The 20383-nt window shown below is 39.7% G+C and overlaps 1 protein-coding gene and 1 long non-coding RNA gene across 2 annotated transcripts in view; one reads left to right on the forward strand and one right to left on the reverse strand.

The window, feature by feature from the left end:
* The window catches only part of LOC123948390, a 15795-nt gene extending 3446 nt beyond the window's left edge, over nt 1–12349 (forward strand). Inside the window, exons 2-3 of the long non-coding RNA XR_006819969.1 lie at nt 2207–2374; nt 10228–12349. This is a non-coding gene — a long non-coding RNA (uncharacterized LOC123948390). The remainder of the gene's footprint in view (nt 1–2206; nt 2375–10227) is intronic.
* PKHD1L1 (PKHD1 like 1) overlaps nt 4340–20383 on the reverse strand; it is a 161888-nt gene continuing 145844 nt past the window's right edge. Inside the window, exons 73-78 of the mRNA XM_046015318.1 lie at nt 17660–18004; nt 14042–14193; nt 13487–13633; nt 12817–12970; nt 8866–9108; nt 4340–4493 (exon numbers count right to left, since the gene is read on the reverse strand). Of these exons, the coding sequence (XP_045871274.1) occupies nt 4483–4493; nt 8866–9108; nt 12817–12970; nt 13487–13633; nt 14042–14193; nt 17660–18004 (1052 nt within the window). The 3' untranslated portion in view covers nt 4340–4482. The remainder of the gene's footprint in view (nt 4494–8865; nt 9109–12816; nt 12971–13486; nt 13634–14041; nt 14194–17659; nt 18005–20383) is intronic.

The raw sequence follows: 20383 nt of genomic DNA on the forward strand, positions 1-20383 counted from the left end.
AGAAACCAACAAGTCTGAAGCAGTTTTTTACATTTTTCTGTTAAAATAAAATTGACTCTCTCTAAAGCATTTAAATATTTTCTATTATAAATATTACTACAGTGTATCTTTATAATGATTTTTATTGCTAAACACAGGAAGATCCAAGGTTTAGGAACAATTTAGAGTTAACCAAGTTAACCTCTGGAAGAGGCCTAGCTAGGAATAGAGAAAAATAATCCATGTCCTTTATCAGAAATGGCTTCAAATGAAAAGATATCATGAATTCTTCACTTCTGTGTTTCAGGAGTGAGGTGCAACCATGTAATAATACCTCTTGGCCACATTGTTATTAGAGCTATGATATAGTTCAGCTGTATTATGAGTTAAGTAGACTTGATCTGAGCAGATCTGGCAATGTAGGGCCATTTATTATTTCTAAGGGTAAATGTTCTGAGATTCACACAAGTAACAGCTTGTCATACGTATAACACGATCTGTCTTGTACGTGAATTGAAAACTTAAAAATGAAACAACGCTGAACCAACAAAGCCTAGTTCATTCAGCTATAGTATGAACAATAGCTATACCTCAAACACGTTTGAGCCTTAATTTTCTCATCTGCAAAATTAGATTAATAATTCCTGCCTCATAGGATTATTTTACAAAGTGGCATAATGTATATGGAAATGTGTTGGAAACAAAGCAGATCAATGGAAGTTTTATCATCTTCAAGTGCAGTAGAATCTTCTTTCTGCTCACAGCGGGACATAGAGCTTTCAGGAAAACAGGAGAGAATTTTCTGTCACCAGCAACCAGAAATAGACATGTTTTGTTAGTTACACATAAAAAAGGGGAAAGAAGAGTTTTAAAGTTTTGCTCTGAGTACATCCCCTACCTCCTTTGCCCCTTTGATTTTAAAGACAGAGGGTGAAAAAAATAGCTGTTACAAGGAAAGCACCCACAACCCTACCCTCTCTGTGCTTTTTCTCACTTCTTGTGGGACATGTTGCTCATAACAGGGTCTGTTGCCAAGTTCTGTCCATTCTTTCTTTTCCATGTCATTTTAGCACACCAGGATTCTCATAATGATCTCTTAACTTTTATTTTTCCTTCCTCTAAGTCAGCTTGGTACTTTGCTATATGATCAATATAAGTATTTTTAAAGCTTCTTCACGATAAATGTCCTGTTCAAAACAGAGATTTGCTGTTGTCCATCAATTCAAATTCACTTGGGTGATCATGTGTCTTGCTTTTTAATCTCTTAATTTCAAACTGCTGTTCCTGAATCCCCCTGTGACCACCTCTGGCCCTTTAAAATATCAGACATGCCAACAATTCTTGTTAGAAACATTTGTCTGTATATACTGTACATTTCTTTACTCACCTCCTCACCATGAAATATATATTTCTTGGTGTGGTTTTTATCTGAAATTAAATCCTTTACAAGTGAGAATTAAATCCATGTTATAACCATACTTGATATTTTCAGTATAAAAAGCTTAACATACTTACTTTCTCTCTTCCTAGGGAGAACTTACATGCATAAAGGATCATCTGCCTGAATATATAAATTACTCTAAAGAAAAGCCAAAGGAAAATACTCTTGCCATGTAACCAGACACATTCATAAATATCCTGCCCAAAAAGAATCATTTTTTTCTGCTCACAGGCTCTGAGCCCATTACCATAGCAACCATAACTCATGTTGTCTAACTGGATGTGAATTTTATACACTTATTATTTGAAATGTTAAGGCAGTAAGTTAGGATAAAGTGTAATTTCTATAATATTTTGCAAGGACTTTTTTATCTCAGAAATCTGGTAGAGGAAAAGTTTCTTCGTGCAGTTTATTCATTTGTTTAATGAAACCATTTCTTCCATGCTTACCACGGGCACTGTGTGTGAAGCATGTTAGAGAAGTCAAAGGCATATACAACCCTTAACCCAAAGGAACTTGTCTAATGAAATCAGCTTGTCATGGGTGAACAGAATTCCTGAAAGAGAAGTTTTTTCATAGGGATTTTTCTAATTTTAGAATAATCTGATCATAATAACTCACGTAGCATAGTAGGACCTGTAAGTAAGATGCCAAGAGGGTTATAGCTTGTCAGACTGTCCCCGGGTATTCAAGCACCTACTATAACCCCATATAGCCGGTCCTTTTCTTTTTAATCTTACACATTGTGTCTGCAGCTACTCTTCATAGAAATGTTTCTTTCATCAGAGGTTGAACACTTCTTGACAGCTGGTGCCAGTCTGAGGAGGCTGAAAATGCACACTGACAAACGCGGAAGAAAGATGTGGCTGTGCACCTGCTTCGAATAGGTTTCCCAAATCGAATACATAATGGATTCAGATCAAGGTTGAAGCATTTCTGTCTTGAAGGATATAGGTAAAATAACATCAAAGATGTACATGGTATTTGACACTTATTTTCTTGCCCTAGTATTGTCCCGCCCACTTCCCTGGATGGGAAGGATTAATTCCCTGTTCTTGTGTTCTTTTAAAATTTTGCTTACCTCAAGCATCTTATGAAAGATATGTCACTTAGTAACACTGCATCCCTGGGACCTACAGAATAAATTCCAGCCCCTCTGATGGCATGTCACAGAAGACTGCTGTCTGTCCTTCCAGCCTGCCTCATGCCTTTCCTCAGGTCACACTGGTGCTCCAGGAATATCAGACTGTGGCTGATTTCCCCACACTCTATGCTTCATTTGTTGGCCAGTGTATCAGGGTTCACTAGTGCTAGATGTTTTGTTAGATGGCAGGAAGGGGGCGCCTGGGTGGTTCAGTTGGGTAAGCGTCTGCCTTTGGCTCAGGTCATGATCCCAGGGTCCTGGGATCAAGCCCTGCCTCAGGGCTCCCTGCTCAGCATGGAGCCTGCTTCTCCCTCTTCCACTGCGGCTCCCACTGCTTGTACTCTCTCTCTCTCTCTGTCAAAATCTTTAAGGAAAAAAAAAAAAAGATGACAGGAATAAATGATGAAAAAGGGAATGCCTGCCTTCAAGAAACCCACTATCTACTGGAGTTCCAGCCTTAATTCCTGCCACCATACCTTCTGCCAGGACTCTCCTCCTTGGCTCATCTCATGCTTTATTCCTAACACTCATCTCAGGCTTCATCTTTGGAAGCTGGCCATCATGGATCTTCTCAGGATGACGCCTCTTCTCAGCCAAGGGCCTCTTGAGTACCCTCTGTCTATGGCCCGCACATACATATTGTATCGACGTGACCTTTTCCACCACTACTTCCCCAATTACCTTGGGAACTGTTAGAAGGTAGAGACAGCATCTTATGCCCTGTAGTCTTCTCACTAGAATGCCTGGTATCTAGTAAATATTAGATGTTTCTTTGACTGAAGAAAATGCCAAATATATATACAAAGATATTTGGATTTGCTACCCAGTAAATATTTATAATTTTTCTTAAGCAAGATTAACAATAATGTGGGGTGGATATACAAGGAAATGCCATACAGAAGATAAAGGTCTGGGCTTTGTTGAATTTTCTCAGCCATTCCCAAGTGCTTTCTTAGTGTTACTTGCTGGAAGGAACCAGGTACTTTCTGAGTACCAGCTCTTCTTGCTCTGGACATGGCTACAATGCCTTTACTGAGAGTTCTTCCTCAAAATTAAGCAGTCTCCTTTAGGATTTCTGAGGAAAAAGTGCAATTTTTACAAAATGAGAGCTTTGGAATTGTGACTTTTCTTGCATTCCCTTATTTTATTTATTTTCTTCCATTCCCTTAGTACTCTCTTGAAAATAAGTATTTCTTATGGTGTAACATGGGGTTAAGTGAAGTCACACTCTTAGTGGAGGCACTTTTGAGTGGGAATGAGGGTAAGCAGAGAAAGTTTGGCCTTGTTCCAAAGGTTGTTCCAGAGGCAACAACTAAAACTCTTCTTAGAAGAATGGCCAGAGTTTGGTAGGCTCAGAAATGCAGAGCAATCTAGAATTTCTGAGATTACTATGGATCTTAAAATCAGCAACTTAGTCTGGAAGAGGTCTAAAACAATCTCTTTCTCCAAAATCCTTGGAAATCAGAATGGCTTAGATCACTGGAAATTGGAGTTTCATGAATGGATAGAGGAAGTCAGATCCCCCAGTCCATACACAAATTCAAAACACTTCCATTTGATCTAGGAGTGGTTAAGTCCAAACTAGACAAGCTCTTTCAACAATATAAATAAAGAGTTCTAAGATTTGTAGGTACAACAACTTGGAAGTGGCATATCAGCTCCCACATCAAAGACTTCTTAAAGTTTTTTTTTTAATGAAATAAGAACATACAAATGTAAGGAATCAAAAGGAAATTTATATTTTGAAGAAATCTGATTTTTGTGATTAAAGCTAATTAGTACATTTTCTATATTACAAAAATATGTTTAGCTTATTTTCTTGAAAATGCTATAGACTTTGTCTTCTGCAACAAAATAGCTCATAAAAAGCAGCTCTTATATTTTTAAAAGTTTTCAGCCAGTTCTCCAGGACAGCACTTCAGTTGTATCCTGAAAAATGAAAACAACACAAGTATCTTTTTTAAGTGGTAGTAACATCCAGTGTGGTTTAAAATAGGGTTCATTTATTTAACACTTCTAGTATTTCATGGTATGGTTAATCAGGCAAAAGTACTATTTAAAAATTAGTATTTCAGAGTTTACCAGTGTACTTTTAGAATCAGTAATGCTCTCTTTTTGTAGAACTGGGGAGAAAGAATAGCGGTGCTTAAGGTTTGTATTTTTCACATTCAAGTTGTCATTTTATTTACTGGAACTTTGTGGCCATCTTACAAACAAAATATTGTTAATTCAGAATGCAAAGTTATAAAAATCCCAGCATTGCATTTCATTAATAGTTAGTATGGTGTGAATGCATTCCCCCCAAATTCCTATGTTGAGGGGCACCTGAGTGGCTCAGTCAGTTAAAGGTCTGCCTTTAGCTCTGGTCATGATCCCGGGGTCCTGGGATAGAGCCCCATATTGGGCTCCCTGCTTAGCTGGGGGGGGGGGGGGTCCTGGGATAGAGCCCCATATTGGGCTCCCTGCTTAGCTAGGGGGTTCCTGGGATAGAGCCCCATATTGGGCTCCCTGCTTAGCTGGGGAGGCTGCATCTCCCTCTCCCACTTCCCCCTGCTTGTGTTTCCCTCTCTGGCTGTCTCTCTCTCTCTGTCAAATAAAATCTTAAAAAAAAAATTCTTATGTTGAAAACCTAACACCCATTGAGATGGTTTGGAGGCGGGGCCTTTGGGAGGTGCTTCGGTCCTGAGGGTGGAGTCCTCATGATGGGATTAGTGCTCTTACAAAAGAGACACACAGAGCTCCCTACACCTTCCACCCTGTGAGGACACAATCTGTGACCTGGAAGTGGGCCCTCACCTGAGGGTCATGGCACCCTGATCTCAGACTTCCAGCCTTCAGAACTGAGAGAAATAAATTTCTGTTGTTGACAAGCTGCTCAGTCTGTGGTATTTTGTGACAGCAGCCCAAATGGATTAGGACAATGGTATTTAAATCACCTTATGTTTTTTGTTTTTGTTTTTTTAATTTTTTTAAAGATTTTTATTTATTTATTTGACGGACTGAGATCACAAGTAGGCAGAAAGGCAGGCAGAGAGAGAGAGGAGGAAGCAGGCTCCCTGCTGAGCAGAGAGCGGGATGTGGGGCTCAATCTCAGGAACCTGGATCATGACCTGAGCCTAAGGCAGAGGCTTTAACCCACTGAGCCACTGAGGCGCTCCATGTTTGTTTTTTAATCACCTTATAATTAATTGAAGAATGACAGATTTTTAGGAGAAAAGGAGAAGACGTTGATTGACTTTTCTATCTGGGAAAAGAGTCCTAAAGAAAATGCCGGGAACAATATCATTTACTAATGACTTGAAAATAGAATTTTTTGAACTTTATAAAATCCCAAAGTTGTCAGGAATAAGCAGGCTGAAAGTCAGTGAATATAGTTAGAAAACAATACATTTAACGGGGGAAATACAAAAAGCACAAAGATATAGTACTTAACACCTTAGGTTTTAATACTTCTGAAAAAAATTTAAGCAATGCCTGTCATGCTATTATAAAATGGACAACTAGTTTTACCTTTATTAGAATTCTGAAAATAAGAAAACTTGCATTAAAATACAATAACTCGTGGGCTGGTCATTTACCTATGGTCCCTTAGCTCCAAACCCACTCTTCCATGTTCAGCTATGAGAGGTCAAGACTGAGTCTCCTCAAACCACACTTTGCCCTCGACACCTGGCTCCTAATTAACTTCTGCCATAAGAGGAAAGAAAGGATTATTCCTTTCTGTTCCGTCACTGTTCTTGAAACCCCAACCTCTCCCGTTTGTTCTACCACTCCCAGAACCAGCCTTAATATGTCCCTCATCCTGACCTCACCTACATTTAAATTTAAAATCTAGTCTTGGCTTTTATTCCTCGAAATTCTTCAGTATCCTTTTTTTTTTTTTTTTAGATTTACTTATTTGACAGACAGATCACAAGTAGGCAGAAAGGCAGGCAGAGAGAGAGAGAGGAGGAAGCAGGCTCCCTGCCGAGCAGAGAGCCCGATGCGGGGCTCGATCCCAGGACCCTGAGATCATGACCTGAGCCAAAGGCAGAGGCTTTAACCCACTGAGCCACCCAGGCGCCCCCAGTATCCTTTTAAAGTGCTACCCCATCTCAAATTCTTCTTAGATCCTTTTAATTTTGATTTTTACTCTATAAGAATCCAACTAGGCATCTTATAACTTAGGATATTTATCATCTTTTGGGATTTGGAGATCTGTATTAGTTGTATGTAGATCAATACTTTTTTTTTAAATTTTATTTTTAGGTGCAGTGAAATCCATAGAACATAAAATTTTAATCATTTTTAAAGTGGACAGCTCAGTAGTGTTAAGTATGTTCACACTGCTGCGCAACCAATACCCAGAACTGTTTTCAACTTCTTAAATCTTACCAGTATTTCTTATGTGATGCTTTCATTTCATTAATCTGTCAGAAACTCTCCCATCTTTCCCCCCATTAGATCAGCTGCAAACTGATTAGTATCTGCCAATCAAAGCTTCTTACAGTTTGCCTATAATGCCCCTCATTTCCCCCTCAGTAGCAGGGAGGTCTTATCTTCCTTTTGAGAGTTAAAATCGATTAAAGCATCTATAATAAATATGGCTCATAGTCTTACCTTCTGAGTGTCACAATTTAGTAAAGAAGATAGATTTGAATATGTCTAAGTTAAATAAAAGTACACCACAGAAAAGGCCATAATAATGGTAGAGACAAAGCACGACTGGGGAACAAGGGAAAGGAGCATTAAATGGATCACAGAGTGGGCAGGAAGAAGGGAAACCTGATGGGGGATGGAGATTGTGAGCAGGGCCAGGCAGCACGCCACAAGTAGGTCTGATGAGTAGAGCAAAGCCCAGATGGAGGGAATATGTGGGACGGCAAGCATCTTCTCTAGGAATGGTTTGGAACAGGAGGCAGTCTTCCAGACTGGTTTCAGGGACTCTGGGGTTGATTGTAATTGGCATGTAGTAAGGAATCTTCGAGGATTTGACATGACGTATTACTACATGAACCTGTAGGAAGATAAGTATGACAAGAAAATGGAAGAAAGGCTGCAAGTGAGGAGTTTAGAAGCAGGAATTCAGGAGGCTACTATAGGAGGTCAAGGAGTGAAAAAGAGTTATAAGTGGAGAGCAAGACTTTAAAGGAGGAAGAGATATGTGACATTATGGATGGAGATAGATGCTCCAGAGCACCCTGAAGGAACGTGGAGCTTGAAGGGAAGAGAGAAGTCTAAGAAGTATCAGTCTAGGAGATAAGAAAGATGACACCAGCACTAACCAGGATGGGGCAGCAGGAAGGGAAACACCTTTGGAAGGAAGAGATGAGGAATTCCATGCTGAACACGGAGAGTCGAAGATGTTCTTTTTCACTCCCACTTTTTGCTTTGCTCCTATCATGTCCCTGTTGTGGAGCACAGGGAAGGAGAGACGGAAGGAGCACCCTTCCATTTCGCATTTTATTCCTCTTTTATAATCCTGTCTGTAAAGTGCTGTTGCTGATGGGTGACACCAACTGTGATCCTAACCATTGTCACCCACTGGGACTTCTCCCTCCTTTGAAACTCCCTAATCGTCACCATCTTTGTCTGCCTGCCAGTTCTGGTACTAGGACTTGGATTCCCTTTGTGGAACCACATCTCCACCATTCCAGGCACTTCCCTCCATGTGAGCCAGGCCAGGCTAATTAGAACACAGGTGGCCCAGTGACTGGCCTGAGAATGGACATGTGACCAAGCTAGGTCAATGATACTGCTTTGTGATTTTGCTGAAGGAGTTGAGAAAGAGTTTTGCCTTTCTGCATCAGTCACTGGGCTGGTAGAATGTACATGAAGACACAGGTGGTACCCTTGCCATGAGGTCTGGCGGCGGGTGTTGGTTAGTAAAGAGTCTGGCTGTAAGTGAATCTACCACCAAGGTGCATGGAGCCAAGAGATGGAGAGGCACAAGTTTTCGATCATATCATGTGAGTCCTTAGGTCTAGCTATAGCAGAAATCACACTACAACTGGACTTCTCAGTTAAGTGAGAGTCACTTTACCATCTAAAACCAATTCGAGCTGAGCTTCTGCCCCCTGTAACAGAAAAAGAGTCCAACATTACCTTCCCATTCCCTACATTCTCATGTGCCGCTGTGTAATGTAAGTGGCATTTCCTGTCGAGTCATCTTATCTCTACCACTGAAGCGATTCCTTTCTCAATGGCCAACGCCATGTCCCCGTGGTGCCATGCATGGTGGTCGTACCCTTAGGCTCTATTCAGTAAACACTTACTGGAACCTCAGTATGCATACATTACAGAAAAGATGAACTATGCTTACCTAGATCTATGTTCAAAATCAAAACTGTTGCCATAAATACTTCCAAGAGCACCAATCTTCCCAGCAGACAGCTAATCACTGGAACCATTATCTGGGCAGCTGTGCCCACAGTTGATGCTCTGCCACCGTTGCTGCCACCACTGGTACCGCCACCACCAGACACAGACTGTGCTGCGAGGCTCAGAGTCCCGGATTCCACCCGGACAACATCATCCAGTATAAATTCAATCTTGTAATTTTTTCCTAGAAAGAAAAACCATCAGAGAATCTGACTTCCTTTTATGATTTATTTTCACACAGTCCTTGTTGGGTTGTCATTGACTAGAAAATGCCATGCAATTCCTCATGAAGTATTTTTGCAAATTGAGCCCAAATAGATTAGTTTAAGTATAAATGTAACTGGAAAGATGATCTCAGAGTTAGAGTTCCATTTGCCCATCCACTATGGGCAAGCAGAATTTGGGCAGATTTTTTTTCTGTAGCATCAGTACTTGCTCCTTAGGGATGCCTTCTTAGTGGCCAGGACTAGAGAGAGATTGCTCGAAGGGAGGAACAGTAGGAAGGGGAATGAAGATGCTGAGACTCTGCTCCATCCCTGGATACTTGACCTTGGAGCAGAGCCGGCTCAGCCTCAGTTGGGGGGGGATGGGGATGGATACCGAACTTTTGACTTTGAAGTTTCAAACACACAAGAGTTGAAAGAATAGTACAACAAACACCCATATGCCCTCTACTTTGATTCAGCGATTTCACCACTTTCCACATTTCCTTTAAGTCAGATGCTATTTTTTTATTGCACAATTGTGACCCGTTCTTTCTTCTTACTTCAGGTAGACAAGTTTGAGGAAACTTACTAGATATTCTTGAGTGTGAAACATAAAAACTCACCTGAACACTTTTTAATCCATAGGTTAAATCTTCCCACAGTTTTAAACATGAGAAACTAATATATTTTTCCTTGATATAATTTTTTCTAGGACTGTTGTCTCATCAATAGTGGTTACCACATAGAGTTTACAATCCTTGTCACAACACTGAGGTTTTCATTCCTCTCTCTGTTATCTTAAAAATATCATTTTTTCTCTCTCTTTGTTTCTTTCTTCCTTTCTTTCTCATAGAATATAATTAGATCTTGACCATGCTGTGCTTTCACAAACAATAGCAATGCATTCTATAAGTTTCACAATAGATGGTCATTATTTTACAGAATTTTCTGCCACCATCACAACCCATGACAATGACATATTTAAGTATTTCCTTTTTTCAGTTTGAAAAAAACCTGAATTTTTACAGCAGATGTATTTTTTTCTTAATGATTTTCCTGTGTAAAGAATTTAGGTTGTTTTCTTTTTTCTCCCGCAGTACAATGAGGAAGCCTAAGAGAACCTTGTGGAGATGTCACTCCATGAAGGAGAACGGAAGAATCTAGCTAAAATCCAGAATCAAAACTTTGGGGATATAACTTCAATCAAGCTAATCCGGCTGAAAACACAGACATCATTGATAGACAGGAGCCATCCCTGCCCAAATTCCCGGCCCTTACTTTTGTGAGCAAGTGAAATGGTTGCTGTTTGAGTCATTAGATTGGGCTGGTTTGTTATGTACCAAAAGCACTGTAGATCATCTAGAATTCTAGGTAACATGGCCCAAATGTGATTATGCAGTAGTAATACTATTTTTATCCAGGTTGCCTGAAGATGCAGCCTCAGCTCTTGACTACTTTCTGCTTCTCCTACCCTTTTCTCACCTCATTCTCACATCCCCATTTTCTGTGTTAGAAACTACAACCCATACCTCCTCTATCCGGTGGCCCCTGCTTTGCTTCTTATTGAGCTGTAAGTAGAAGAGGGTGTGGGACCATATTGCTGGCTCCAGTCTAATCCGCAAGGGGATTTCCCATGTGCAGTAATGGGGGCGGGGGGGGGGAGGCTATCTATTAGAAGGAGTTACAAAAATGATGCCTTGTTAATTTTTTCTCATGTGCTTTGTTGTTATTACAATTTTATAGTTGTTCAACTACAGCTGGCTAACTGATCTAAAGATAATGAAGAGATGACTATATTTAGTCTTCTTGACTATACATAGCCAGGGAACTGAGACCCTACACTCGACAGTAAGAAAGTAAGACAGCAGGCAAGCAAGCAAGCAAGCAAGAGATTAGAAGGAATGGCGGTTCACCATAGCAGGTCAGATAGACACTCTAAGGGAAACTTTGAACTAAGAAGGAAAATTTACTCTATAAAAGGAGGATGATATTTTGTAATCATAATAATACACCAAAGCTTATAATATTGCCTCAGCACTCCAGGGATCTTGGTTATTTTGTAACATTGCTATTTGGAAGTAGTAGTTTGAAGAACATGGTCTCTGGGTTGGGTCTTTGCCACTGGACACCTTTTGGGTCCACCTTCATGGAGAAGTGGGCAACTTTCTTCTCACCTAGAGTTCTTGTTAAGAGCCTCACTTCCTGGAAAGCCTCATTTAGGCTAACTCTTAAAGAAAGCGGCTCTGCCCTTAACCAGCAAGTGCAAAGATCACTCTAAGTACTTGTCTGGGAACACAACGTTGGACTCATTGCCATTTCAGTCCCATCAAACACTAGGTTGAGATACTGCTGCCTAGTAGAAAGACCAAACTTGTGTGGTTTAGGGTACCATCAAAGCAAGAAAAAACAAAAAATAAGGAAAAAAATATTTGGGGAATGATTTTAGCGTTTGATAATTTGTTAATATGAAAAAAATCAGACTATTGTTGGAATTTCTTTTACTTCTTTTACTCTTTTTACTTTTATTTTGACTTTTAGCATGTATATATGTGTGAGAGAATAGTGGTAAGAAGTGAGGAGAACCAATATAACTTTTCAGAAGTTAGGTTGTATAAACTTCTTAAATGGGTCCAGATTAATGGTAACAGATTAATGGAAGCCTATCTCAGGTACAAGCAGTGTATCCATTTCTCTCTTTTAGAAATTCTACAATCTATCACCAATAGATACTTGTTACAACCTATCTATTTTGGGCTCAGTAGAAAGGCTTTTACCAATTGAAGTTAGGCCATCAACCTGTATGAAGACAATGTAAGAAACATCACAGTGGAAGTTATGACAATTTACTGTAATGCTGAATGTATCACTTTGTCCAGATTCATTGGGTATATTTTATGAGAACTCACAGGAGACATTTGTTCGGATCTCAGAGCAGGTTGGAAGTCTCCACAACAACTGCTTTGCTTACCTGATAGGCACTGTGGAATAATGATAATGCTTATGTTTCTCCTTTGCACTTTCAGAAAGACTAGAATCCACCTTTCAGTCCAACTCTGAACACTTTCATGGGGCATTAGAGTTATGTGAGCCTATCTTAACCTTCCTTTTCTTTAATTTGAAAATCTATATATTAACTGTTTTCATTATAAATGTAATGCATATTTAGCGAAAATTTACAAAGGTACCCAAATGGATAAAAAAAATGAATCATGATGTAATTTTGATGCATAGCCTCAGATAATGTTTAATTTCCTTAATTGCTTATTTTAATTCTATTTTGTTTTGCATCTTAAATATATTTTTATAAGCTAGATGTTATCTGACTTGTTTTCTGAAACAAGATAGAGTGTTCCAATTTTTTCTTTTTAAGATTTACTTATTCATTTTAGAGGAAGAGAGAGAGAGAGAGCATGAATGTGAGGGGCAGAGTGGAGAGGGGAAGAGAGCCTCAATCAGACTTCCTGCTGAGCACAGAGCCCAACACAGGGCTTGATCTCACGACCATAATATCACGATCTGAGCCAAAACTGAGAGTCAGAGGCTTAACCAACTGTACCACCCAGGTGCCCCCCTATAGTGTTCCAATTTATCTAATTTATTAACCAGAGTCTTATAGAGCACTTTGTTCAATTATAATTTTTCCTATTTATGGATATATATGTGAAGATCCAAAATAGTAAACTCACCTGTTCTAAGCAGAGTAAGGTCTGTGTAGTTGGCCCAACAGCTGCTAAACAGAATTGTTGTATTTCCACTCAGACCACTGATTTGGTTATTATTGGAGTCCTTTAGTACGGCCTTCAAAGTCAGTGAAGTAATCCCAACGGATACACAATTACCCTAAAGAAAAGAACAGTACAGATTTGAATTGTCCTGTTCCCATCTTAGTTTTCTCAAGATGTGTGAAACTTCATTTTTAAGCAATGCCTCATGGCAAATTTAAAATCTGCAGTAGCTTCTTTCCCTGCATGAGGAGTTTACAAGTATGGGTGCGCACTGGAACCAGTTCTTTGAAAAGGGACATTTTCAAAACAGGGAAAGATTATAGCCATGGGTGTTAGCCCAGCTTTTAAAGACTGATTGATTGATTGATTTGACAGACAGAGATCACAAGTAGGCAGAGAGGCAGGCAGAGAGGGGAGGAAGCAGGTTCCCTGCGGAGCAGAGAGCCCAATGTGGGGCTTGATTCCAGGCAGAGGCTTTACCCCACTGAGCCACCCAGGCGCCCCTAGTCCAGCTTTTAAGAGGCAGTGTCATCCTGAGTTGCCAGTGGAACATGATTACTGAAGTTGGTCCACTGTCCAAAATGTGTAGCTTAGTTTCCTCACTCAATGAAAGCTTTCAGTTAGAACTTACATCAGAATCTACTGCCTTCACTGAAGGCTGCTGAGAAAATGGCTGTCCTGGTTGAGCTGCCACGGGCTGAGTGATCACGGACAGCGAGGACACAAAGGCCACGTGATGAATGGGAAATGCAAACCTTTCAACGGGTTGGGCGGTCACCTGTAAATAAATGATCATGAGTGGTGACGTGGTTTTCATGTGATAAATTACAATGAGGAGCAAATTCATCTTAGCTAGGCTAAGTGTAATATGTAATAATGAGTGTAAAAATATATTCAATACATGAAGTTAGTTTTATTGCAATATTCCCTCTGATCAAATTCATGAAGCATTCTTATAAATACTCAAAGCAAAGCACATTTTATACAAATAAGTAATTTTTTTAGAAGATAGGCTCCTTTCTCAAATATTTTATCATCTTAGTTATACCTATAAAAAGAAGAGCCAACATTAATTAGGAAGACATGCCCTCTAAATTACTGTATTGAACTATAAAGAGTTAAAAGAAGAAAGAAGCAGCAATGTTTTAAATAGCTAAGATGCATTTTTCTGGTTGCCCTTTCTTACCTTAGTCCAGGCAGAATCACTTGGGCTGGGGATAGGATTGGTAATAGACATGGAAGAGATATTAAATCCAAGGATACTACTGGTTTTTCCTGAAATTACAGCTTGTCCAAGAGACCCAGCGATTTTTTGGAGTTCAGATAACTGCATCCGACCTATGGGGAAATAGTAAGATGACATATGGCTTATAAGAATATAGCATTGTCAGAGTTTTTCATTTTTTTTCTTTTTCTTTTTTCTTTCTTTTTTTTTTTTTCATGGCTCCATCCACATTCTGCAATTCTGTAGCTTTTTCACCACCCATAAGATCAATATGACAAAATCCTATGAATGAGCTTAGGAAAATGGAGAACTCAGTAGAATATGTTTCTAAGCTGCAATTAAAGAAAAACCAAAGGTAGATAAAATAGATACAAGAAAAGTGAAAGAAACCATAGTGGAAAAATAAACGGCTCTTAATTTAATCCTTTCCCATGCCATTCTTTATTGAGGAGTGAAGCACCATCATGTAAGTCTATCACCATGTACCATTTCCTAAAAAGAGAGTTTTAATTTTGGAGTGTAAGGATAATTAGCATCATCGAATTTACACGAGGTATATTAGTAAGTTCTGAAGTTAACACTACATTACACACCAACTGTTGCTTGCTCTAGACATTGATGATTTTCAAAGTTAATTTTAACACAACAGGCAGTTTCTTTTGTCTTTGTCTAGCCTGGCAGGCCTTCTTACACTTACTGGCCCTACCATGCTCTGTACCTAGGAAGTAGCACCTCTATTCATCATACTCATTTGTCAGAGTGTGGTACTTTTGCCTGATCTCTTCTTCTGTTTCACCTCTCCTCCACAACATATAATCAGTTACCAGTTTCTAGAGCTCTCTGTCCCCGCTGCCTAAATCCTAGTCAAAGCTATCATTTACTAAAACAGCTTTTAATCTAGTTTTCTTACATCCATTCTGTCCTACTTCCTCTCCATTCTATGCATTGTAGTCTGAGTGATCTTTTAAAAAATGACTGTCTCCAGGATCTTTTTGGTGTACCGTAAGCCTTGACAACAGTTCCTGCCTAGTTATCCAGCACCTTCTATATCCAGAGTCCTGCCTTGAGGACTCTGAGCATTGGGTCTCCTCCATTAAGGCTAAACCATGAAGTTCAGGGTAGTCAGGAAGAAGGAGGCCGTTGATCTCACATAACACGTTGAAAATCATGGTCTCAGGGAATTTCAGTCCTGTCAGTTCAACACGTCCCTTTTGGTTGACTGAGACCCTCTGGATAAATGATTAGTCTTTCAAATTTTTTCTTCTCTGCCCCACTCCTTCCTTCTATTCTTCTTCAAATGGTTTCCAAGGTATGAGGGCTCATGTGACCAGTTGCAGGTACAAAGGGGCTTCATAGCCACTGACTGCTGTTACCACTTGCCCTCACTGGGTTTTGGCACAACATGGTGTGTTTGACCTGCGTGCACTGTTAACAGATTTTCTCTGACCACTTGACATGTGAAGGCATCCAGTTCTGCTGACTGCCATCTTAACAAACCCAAGTCCTTAACCTGAAGAGTTTTTACCCCTGATCAACCTCTGTTTATCCAGAGATCCCCTCAGTACTTCAGTCACCCCTTTCTACAACAGCTGGGAACTCCTGGATATCCTGACCCACACAAAGGCTGTGGAGAGCCCGCAGTATTCCTACCTGCACAACTTTCTCGCCACTGCCCAATATTTTGCTGTGAATTCCCTCTGTGCCAGGTTGTAGGGCTTTCATTGAGACTTGAAACTATAACCCAGAATATGTCTGAAAAATACTCCATTAGCCTGTCCCTCCGACTGCCCCCATCTCCATGTTCTTAGACTGTCTTATACCTGTTGAGATAAATCTAACAAAATAAAACTGCTTAAAGGGGATAAGGGGATGGAAGAGGTTGTGCATGAAGAAATTTGGATCACATATAGATCACATGTAGGAAATAAGTCAGTTTCTTTGGACATCTGAGTTACTATACTTCCTGTTTCCTTCAACAAATCTAGTCCAGAAAGCCTTTCCACAGGACTACCTCCATAAGGGAAGAACCTCTGTGTTCTGGTAAACTGGTAGAATTCCAGAACAGTATGTGACAGGTGCACTGGGTCAATCCTTGGAAGCAAACCTCCTGGGGTCATGAGTGATGACCTCTAAAGGCAGAAGGCGAGAACTTCACCCAGTACGCAGGTTGACATATAAGAGAGCCCTGGGGCATAAGGAAAAAGATGCTGGACAGAGATAAGGCAGATCCAGATTTTCTATGCAGTTTGGAGGCTCTCTTTAAGAAAAAGAATGAGGAAAAGTCCTACTTCTGCAACTTTGATAGTAACAATGATTGGGTCACATTACTAAATGGTCCCTTCTCTCAGGTCTGTCCTACGACTTGTACAAGCATAAGGCCTTGAAGCTTACGCTTCATTAGCTGGATGGTAACCTTCCTCTGACAGGGATCTAAGTCTCATTTTTTTGGAGATGGGTGTGCCTGGGTGAGACTTGTGCTTGACTACCAAAGACAATGGCACAGTTGGGAATGCATGCTTGGGATGGGTGCCAAAAGGCCAGGAAAGTCCAGTTCACCTCAAGACAAGCTTGAGTGCAGTGCAGAGCAGAGAAGACCACCACCCGGTAACAGAGACTATGAAAACAAGAGGCAACATAGAGGTCTGAAGACTGGAAAGCCCCTTTGGTATTCTGATACCAACTTAAGCAGATGGAAAAGAAAAAATCTGAAGGGCTAAACATTTACTCAAACGCCCAAACTGAGTCATTCTAAGGAAATAATTTAAAGCAGCAAAGATACCTCTGATCAGACAGGTGAGCTTGTTTTTATCTCTGTACCTAAAATACGGGGATGTAGAGAGTGAGGGACAGGGGAAGATGTGACAGCTGATGCCTGGATCAGTCATAGGAATTAAAGATAGAACATATTCCCGCACATCTGCATTTGTTAGGGTAAACTGGTGACTTCACTACAGCTCAGAATCTCCAAAGGTCTACGCATTCCTTGGCAAAATATCCACAATCCTTTTAGCTTATGGAGAAAAGAGCTTCTTTTGGTTTCCCATGATCTAGCACCTGCCTACTATTACCTGCCTACCATCTAGCACCTGCCTACTTCCCATGATCTAGCACCTACCTCTCAATTTCACCTCCACCACCTTGGCCTTCCTGGCTCCTGCCACCACAGACCAGTCAGACCTTCTCCAGTTCCTCTAATGCACCACTTCTAACAACTGTCTCCTTAGAGTTGAACATTCTTACCTTCCTCTTTTTGTTGACTGACTCTTTTTATGCTTAATCTCACAGCTGTAAGGTCAATTACTTAGGTCACCTCTCAAGTCTTCTAAAGTAGGTCAAATCCTTTTGTTGAATTCACTAATTGCTATAATAATGAAATGGAGGCTAAAGTTCCTTCATAATTCCAAAATATTTTGGGATTACAGGAGTAGAGTAGGGAAAAGAGTGTCTAGGCCCTTCCAGGGCTCAGGATGTGGGGTTGGTGGGACTTCCTGAGGCCAGGTTTACCAGGCCCTGACAGGGTCATTTGTGAATGTGGATCTGGTATTACATTCTTCCAACTCAAATGTCTCCTCTTCATACCTGCAGTATCATTGCTTAAGAACGGAGGAGGAGGATCGCCAATCTCCAATTCCACTGTGAGTCCTGTGGATCTTTTCCTCCGCAGACTCTTCCCTCGCATTAATTTGCTGACACGGATTTTGTCACTTGGTATCTTTAGGAACAAGGCAAGATTTCTAACCAGATTATGAGAGCTATAGAAGTCATCTTCTGTTACAGCAGGTAATTGGAAAGAAACAAATATGACGGCGGTGGTGTGGATTTCAACAGGTATAGTTCCTTTAACCAAAAGGTAAAGCATCTGGTAGGTTCTATCAAAGTGGTTTTCACCAAGGACAGTGGAATTCAGGTTAGGAAGGAATTGCTCTATGGAGGAAAAAAAGCCAAAACAGCACCGTTAAAAATATCTATGTTACCACAGTTACCATGTAGTATTTAATATTTGTTTAAATGTAGGAAATTCTGAAAAAATCAACACTATTCTTCCATACGAAAGTATGCATATTAAAAAAAAACTTATAAAACTGAACGCAAAATTAAAGGCAACCACTTAAATAATACCATCAATCATCATTACACATTACCTTTATTTTAAAAACAATTAGCTATAGATACAGCATAATTGAGAAATAAAATCCAATTATGAACCCAGAGCCTATATTATATTGGTAGCACTGTTTACATGCTCAGAATTTTAAAGCCTTTACCAAAGGCATTTGGTAATTTAAAAATGTAAATTTAACTTTAATAGCCATCTAGTTTATGCAGAGCTATACATCAACTCTTAAAGAGCATTTACAATTCAGTGCTTCTATTTTTACCAAGGACAAAAGGAAGTAATACAAACGAAGTATATACTAAAATATTTCAGAGGGATTTTATACCAATGAAACAGGTTTACATTTCAGCCTGAAAAACCTTTGGTTAATGGAAAACACATTCTACTAGGGAACTGAGTTTTGTAAAAGTGACTGAGATTTTTTACATATATATAAAATGAATGAATATATATATATAAGTTTATGGCAGAGTATCAAAAATGTCTAAGAGCTAATAAATCCACTAACACATACTGAACCCAGACAAAGGCTAAATCATGTAACAGTACTGGAATGAGACACGTAGCTTCCTACCACATTTCACAGTGAGGCTTACTAAGAAAAATAAAATTTTAGGAAGAAGAAGATATTTTTTATGCATGTAATAGACATTCATCGCAGTTGGTAATAAGAAGGCATTTCATTATTACCAAGTATTTCTTTCATATCTACTAGTACAAGTTCTAGAAGCAATTTGGTTTAAACATTGTGTGAATCTGAAGGCTGTGGTTTTATATTATGAATCGAAGATGCTCTCAAACCACATTTAGAGGGGGCATGCACCATTTATCCTGGGTAACTTCCTCATGCCTTCACAGTAATGGAAGGAAGCAGAGACACACATAATAAAACATTTTGGGTAATCTAAAATAATATGCATAGATTCATAATACAGGGAAGCAATTTTGCAGTCTCAGTGCCAAAGCAAAATGTTCATTTAAAAGCAATGCTGCATCAGAAAAAATGTTGATAAGAAGGTGGTAGAAGTAGTGTTTTTCAGCCTTTCAACACTTATGTAACCAATTCCCTATCTTAATTTTTTTTCCAATTCCTTATCTTAAATACAGTTTCTTGAGATAGTTTCTATTTCCCCGATTCGAATGATAGAGTATTTGGTACCAAAACGGATATTTTTAAAAAGAATTAAAATGGATGAAAATTACGCTGTAAATATGGGTAGTTATTTGTATATAAAAAGTGAAAACATGGACTCTCTTAACTTATAAGGAGGCAGTATGACATAATGGTCAAGTGCATGGCTTCTAGAGCCAGACTATGGGTTCAAGTCCCTGTTCTGCCCTCACCATCTTTAAATTACCGTGGACTGAATTGTGCTACCCCCCACCCCCCGGATTCACGTGTTAGAGCCCTAACACCCTATGTTAGAGTATTCGGAGATGGGGCCTTTGATAAGTCGTTAGCCTTCGATGAGGGTGGGAACTGCACGAAGGACTAGTGCTCTCATGAAAGGAGATGCCCATAGCCTGCCATTGCTCTGTCTGCCCTGGGATGATACAGTGAGAAGGCAGCCATCTGCAAGCCAGGAGGAAGAGAGCTTTCACCAGAACCTGACCCTTCTAGCACCCTGACCTCGTACTTCTAGCCTCCAGAATTGTGACAAAATAAATTTCTGCTTTTAAGCCACCCACTTCATGGTATTTGGTTATGGCAGCTCTCAGAGATAAGGCAGAGACTGTAGCAAATAGATTCTTCTCCTTTTGTCTCAGTTTACTCATCTGTGTCTTGCTCCTATGGCTATTATTAGAATATAGTAACAATGAGTTATTATCTACAAAGCATTAGAACAGTGCCTGGCACATAGTAACATTTCTGGAAGCACTAGCTAGTCAGATGACTGGCAGGAATAAGACTGGCTCCATACACAGTAATGAATATGGGTTATCCATTGCTACTCTCATGTCTAGCTGATGTTATGATCTACAGCACACATTTATATCATTGTTAACCTAGATCATGGGGCATTTCTAAAAATGATAAGAGCACAAGTAGAATGGAAGGTAATGGCCTTATTAGTACCCTGTTTAAGAAAAGGACTTCCGTGAGCAGATATAAATCCTGATCTTGCAAATATTGGTGAGTGGGTAAGTTTAGTGCTTCCCATATATTTCATTTAAATCCAGAATTT

Source organism: Meles meles, chromosome 1 (genome assembly GCF_922984935.1).
Source record: "Meles meles chromosome 1, mMelMel3.1 paternal haplotype, whole genome shotgun sequence".
In the NCBI taxonomy this organism is placed as follows: Eukaryota; Metazoa; Chordata; class Mammalia; order Carnivora; family Mustelidae; genus Meles; species Meles meles.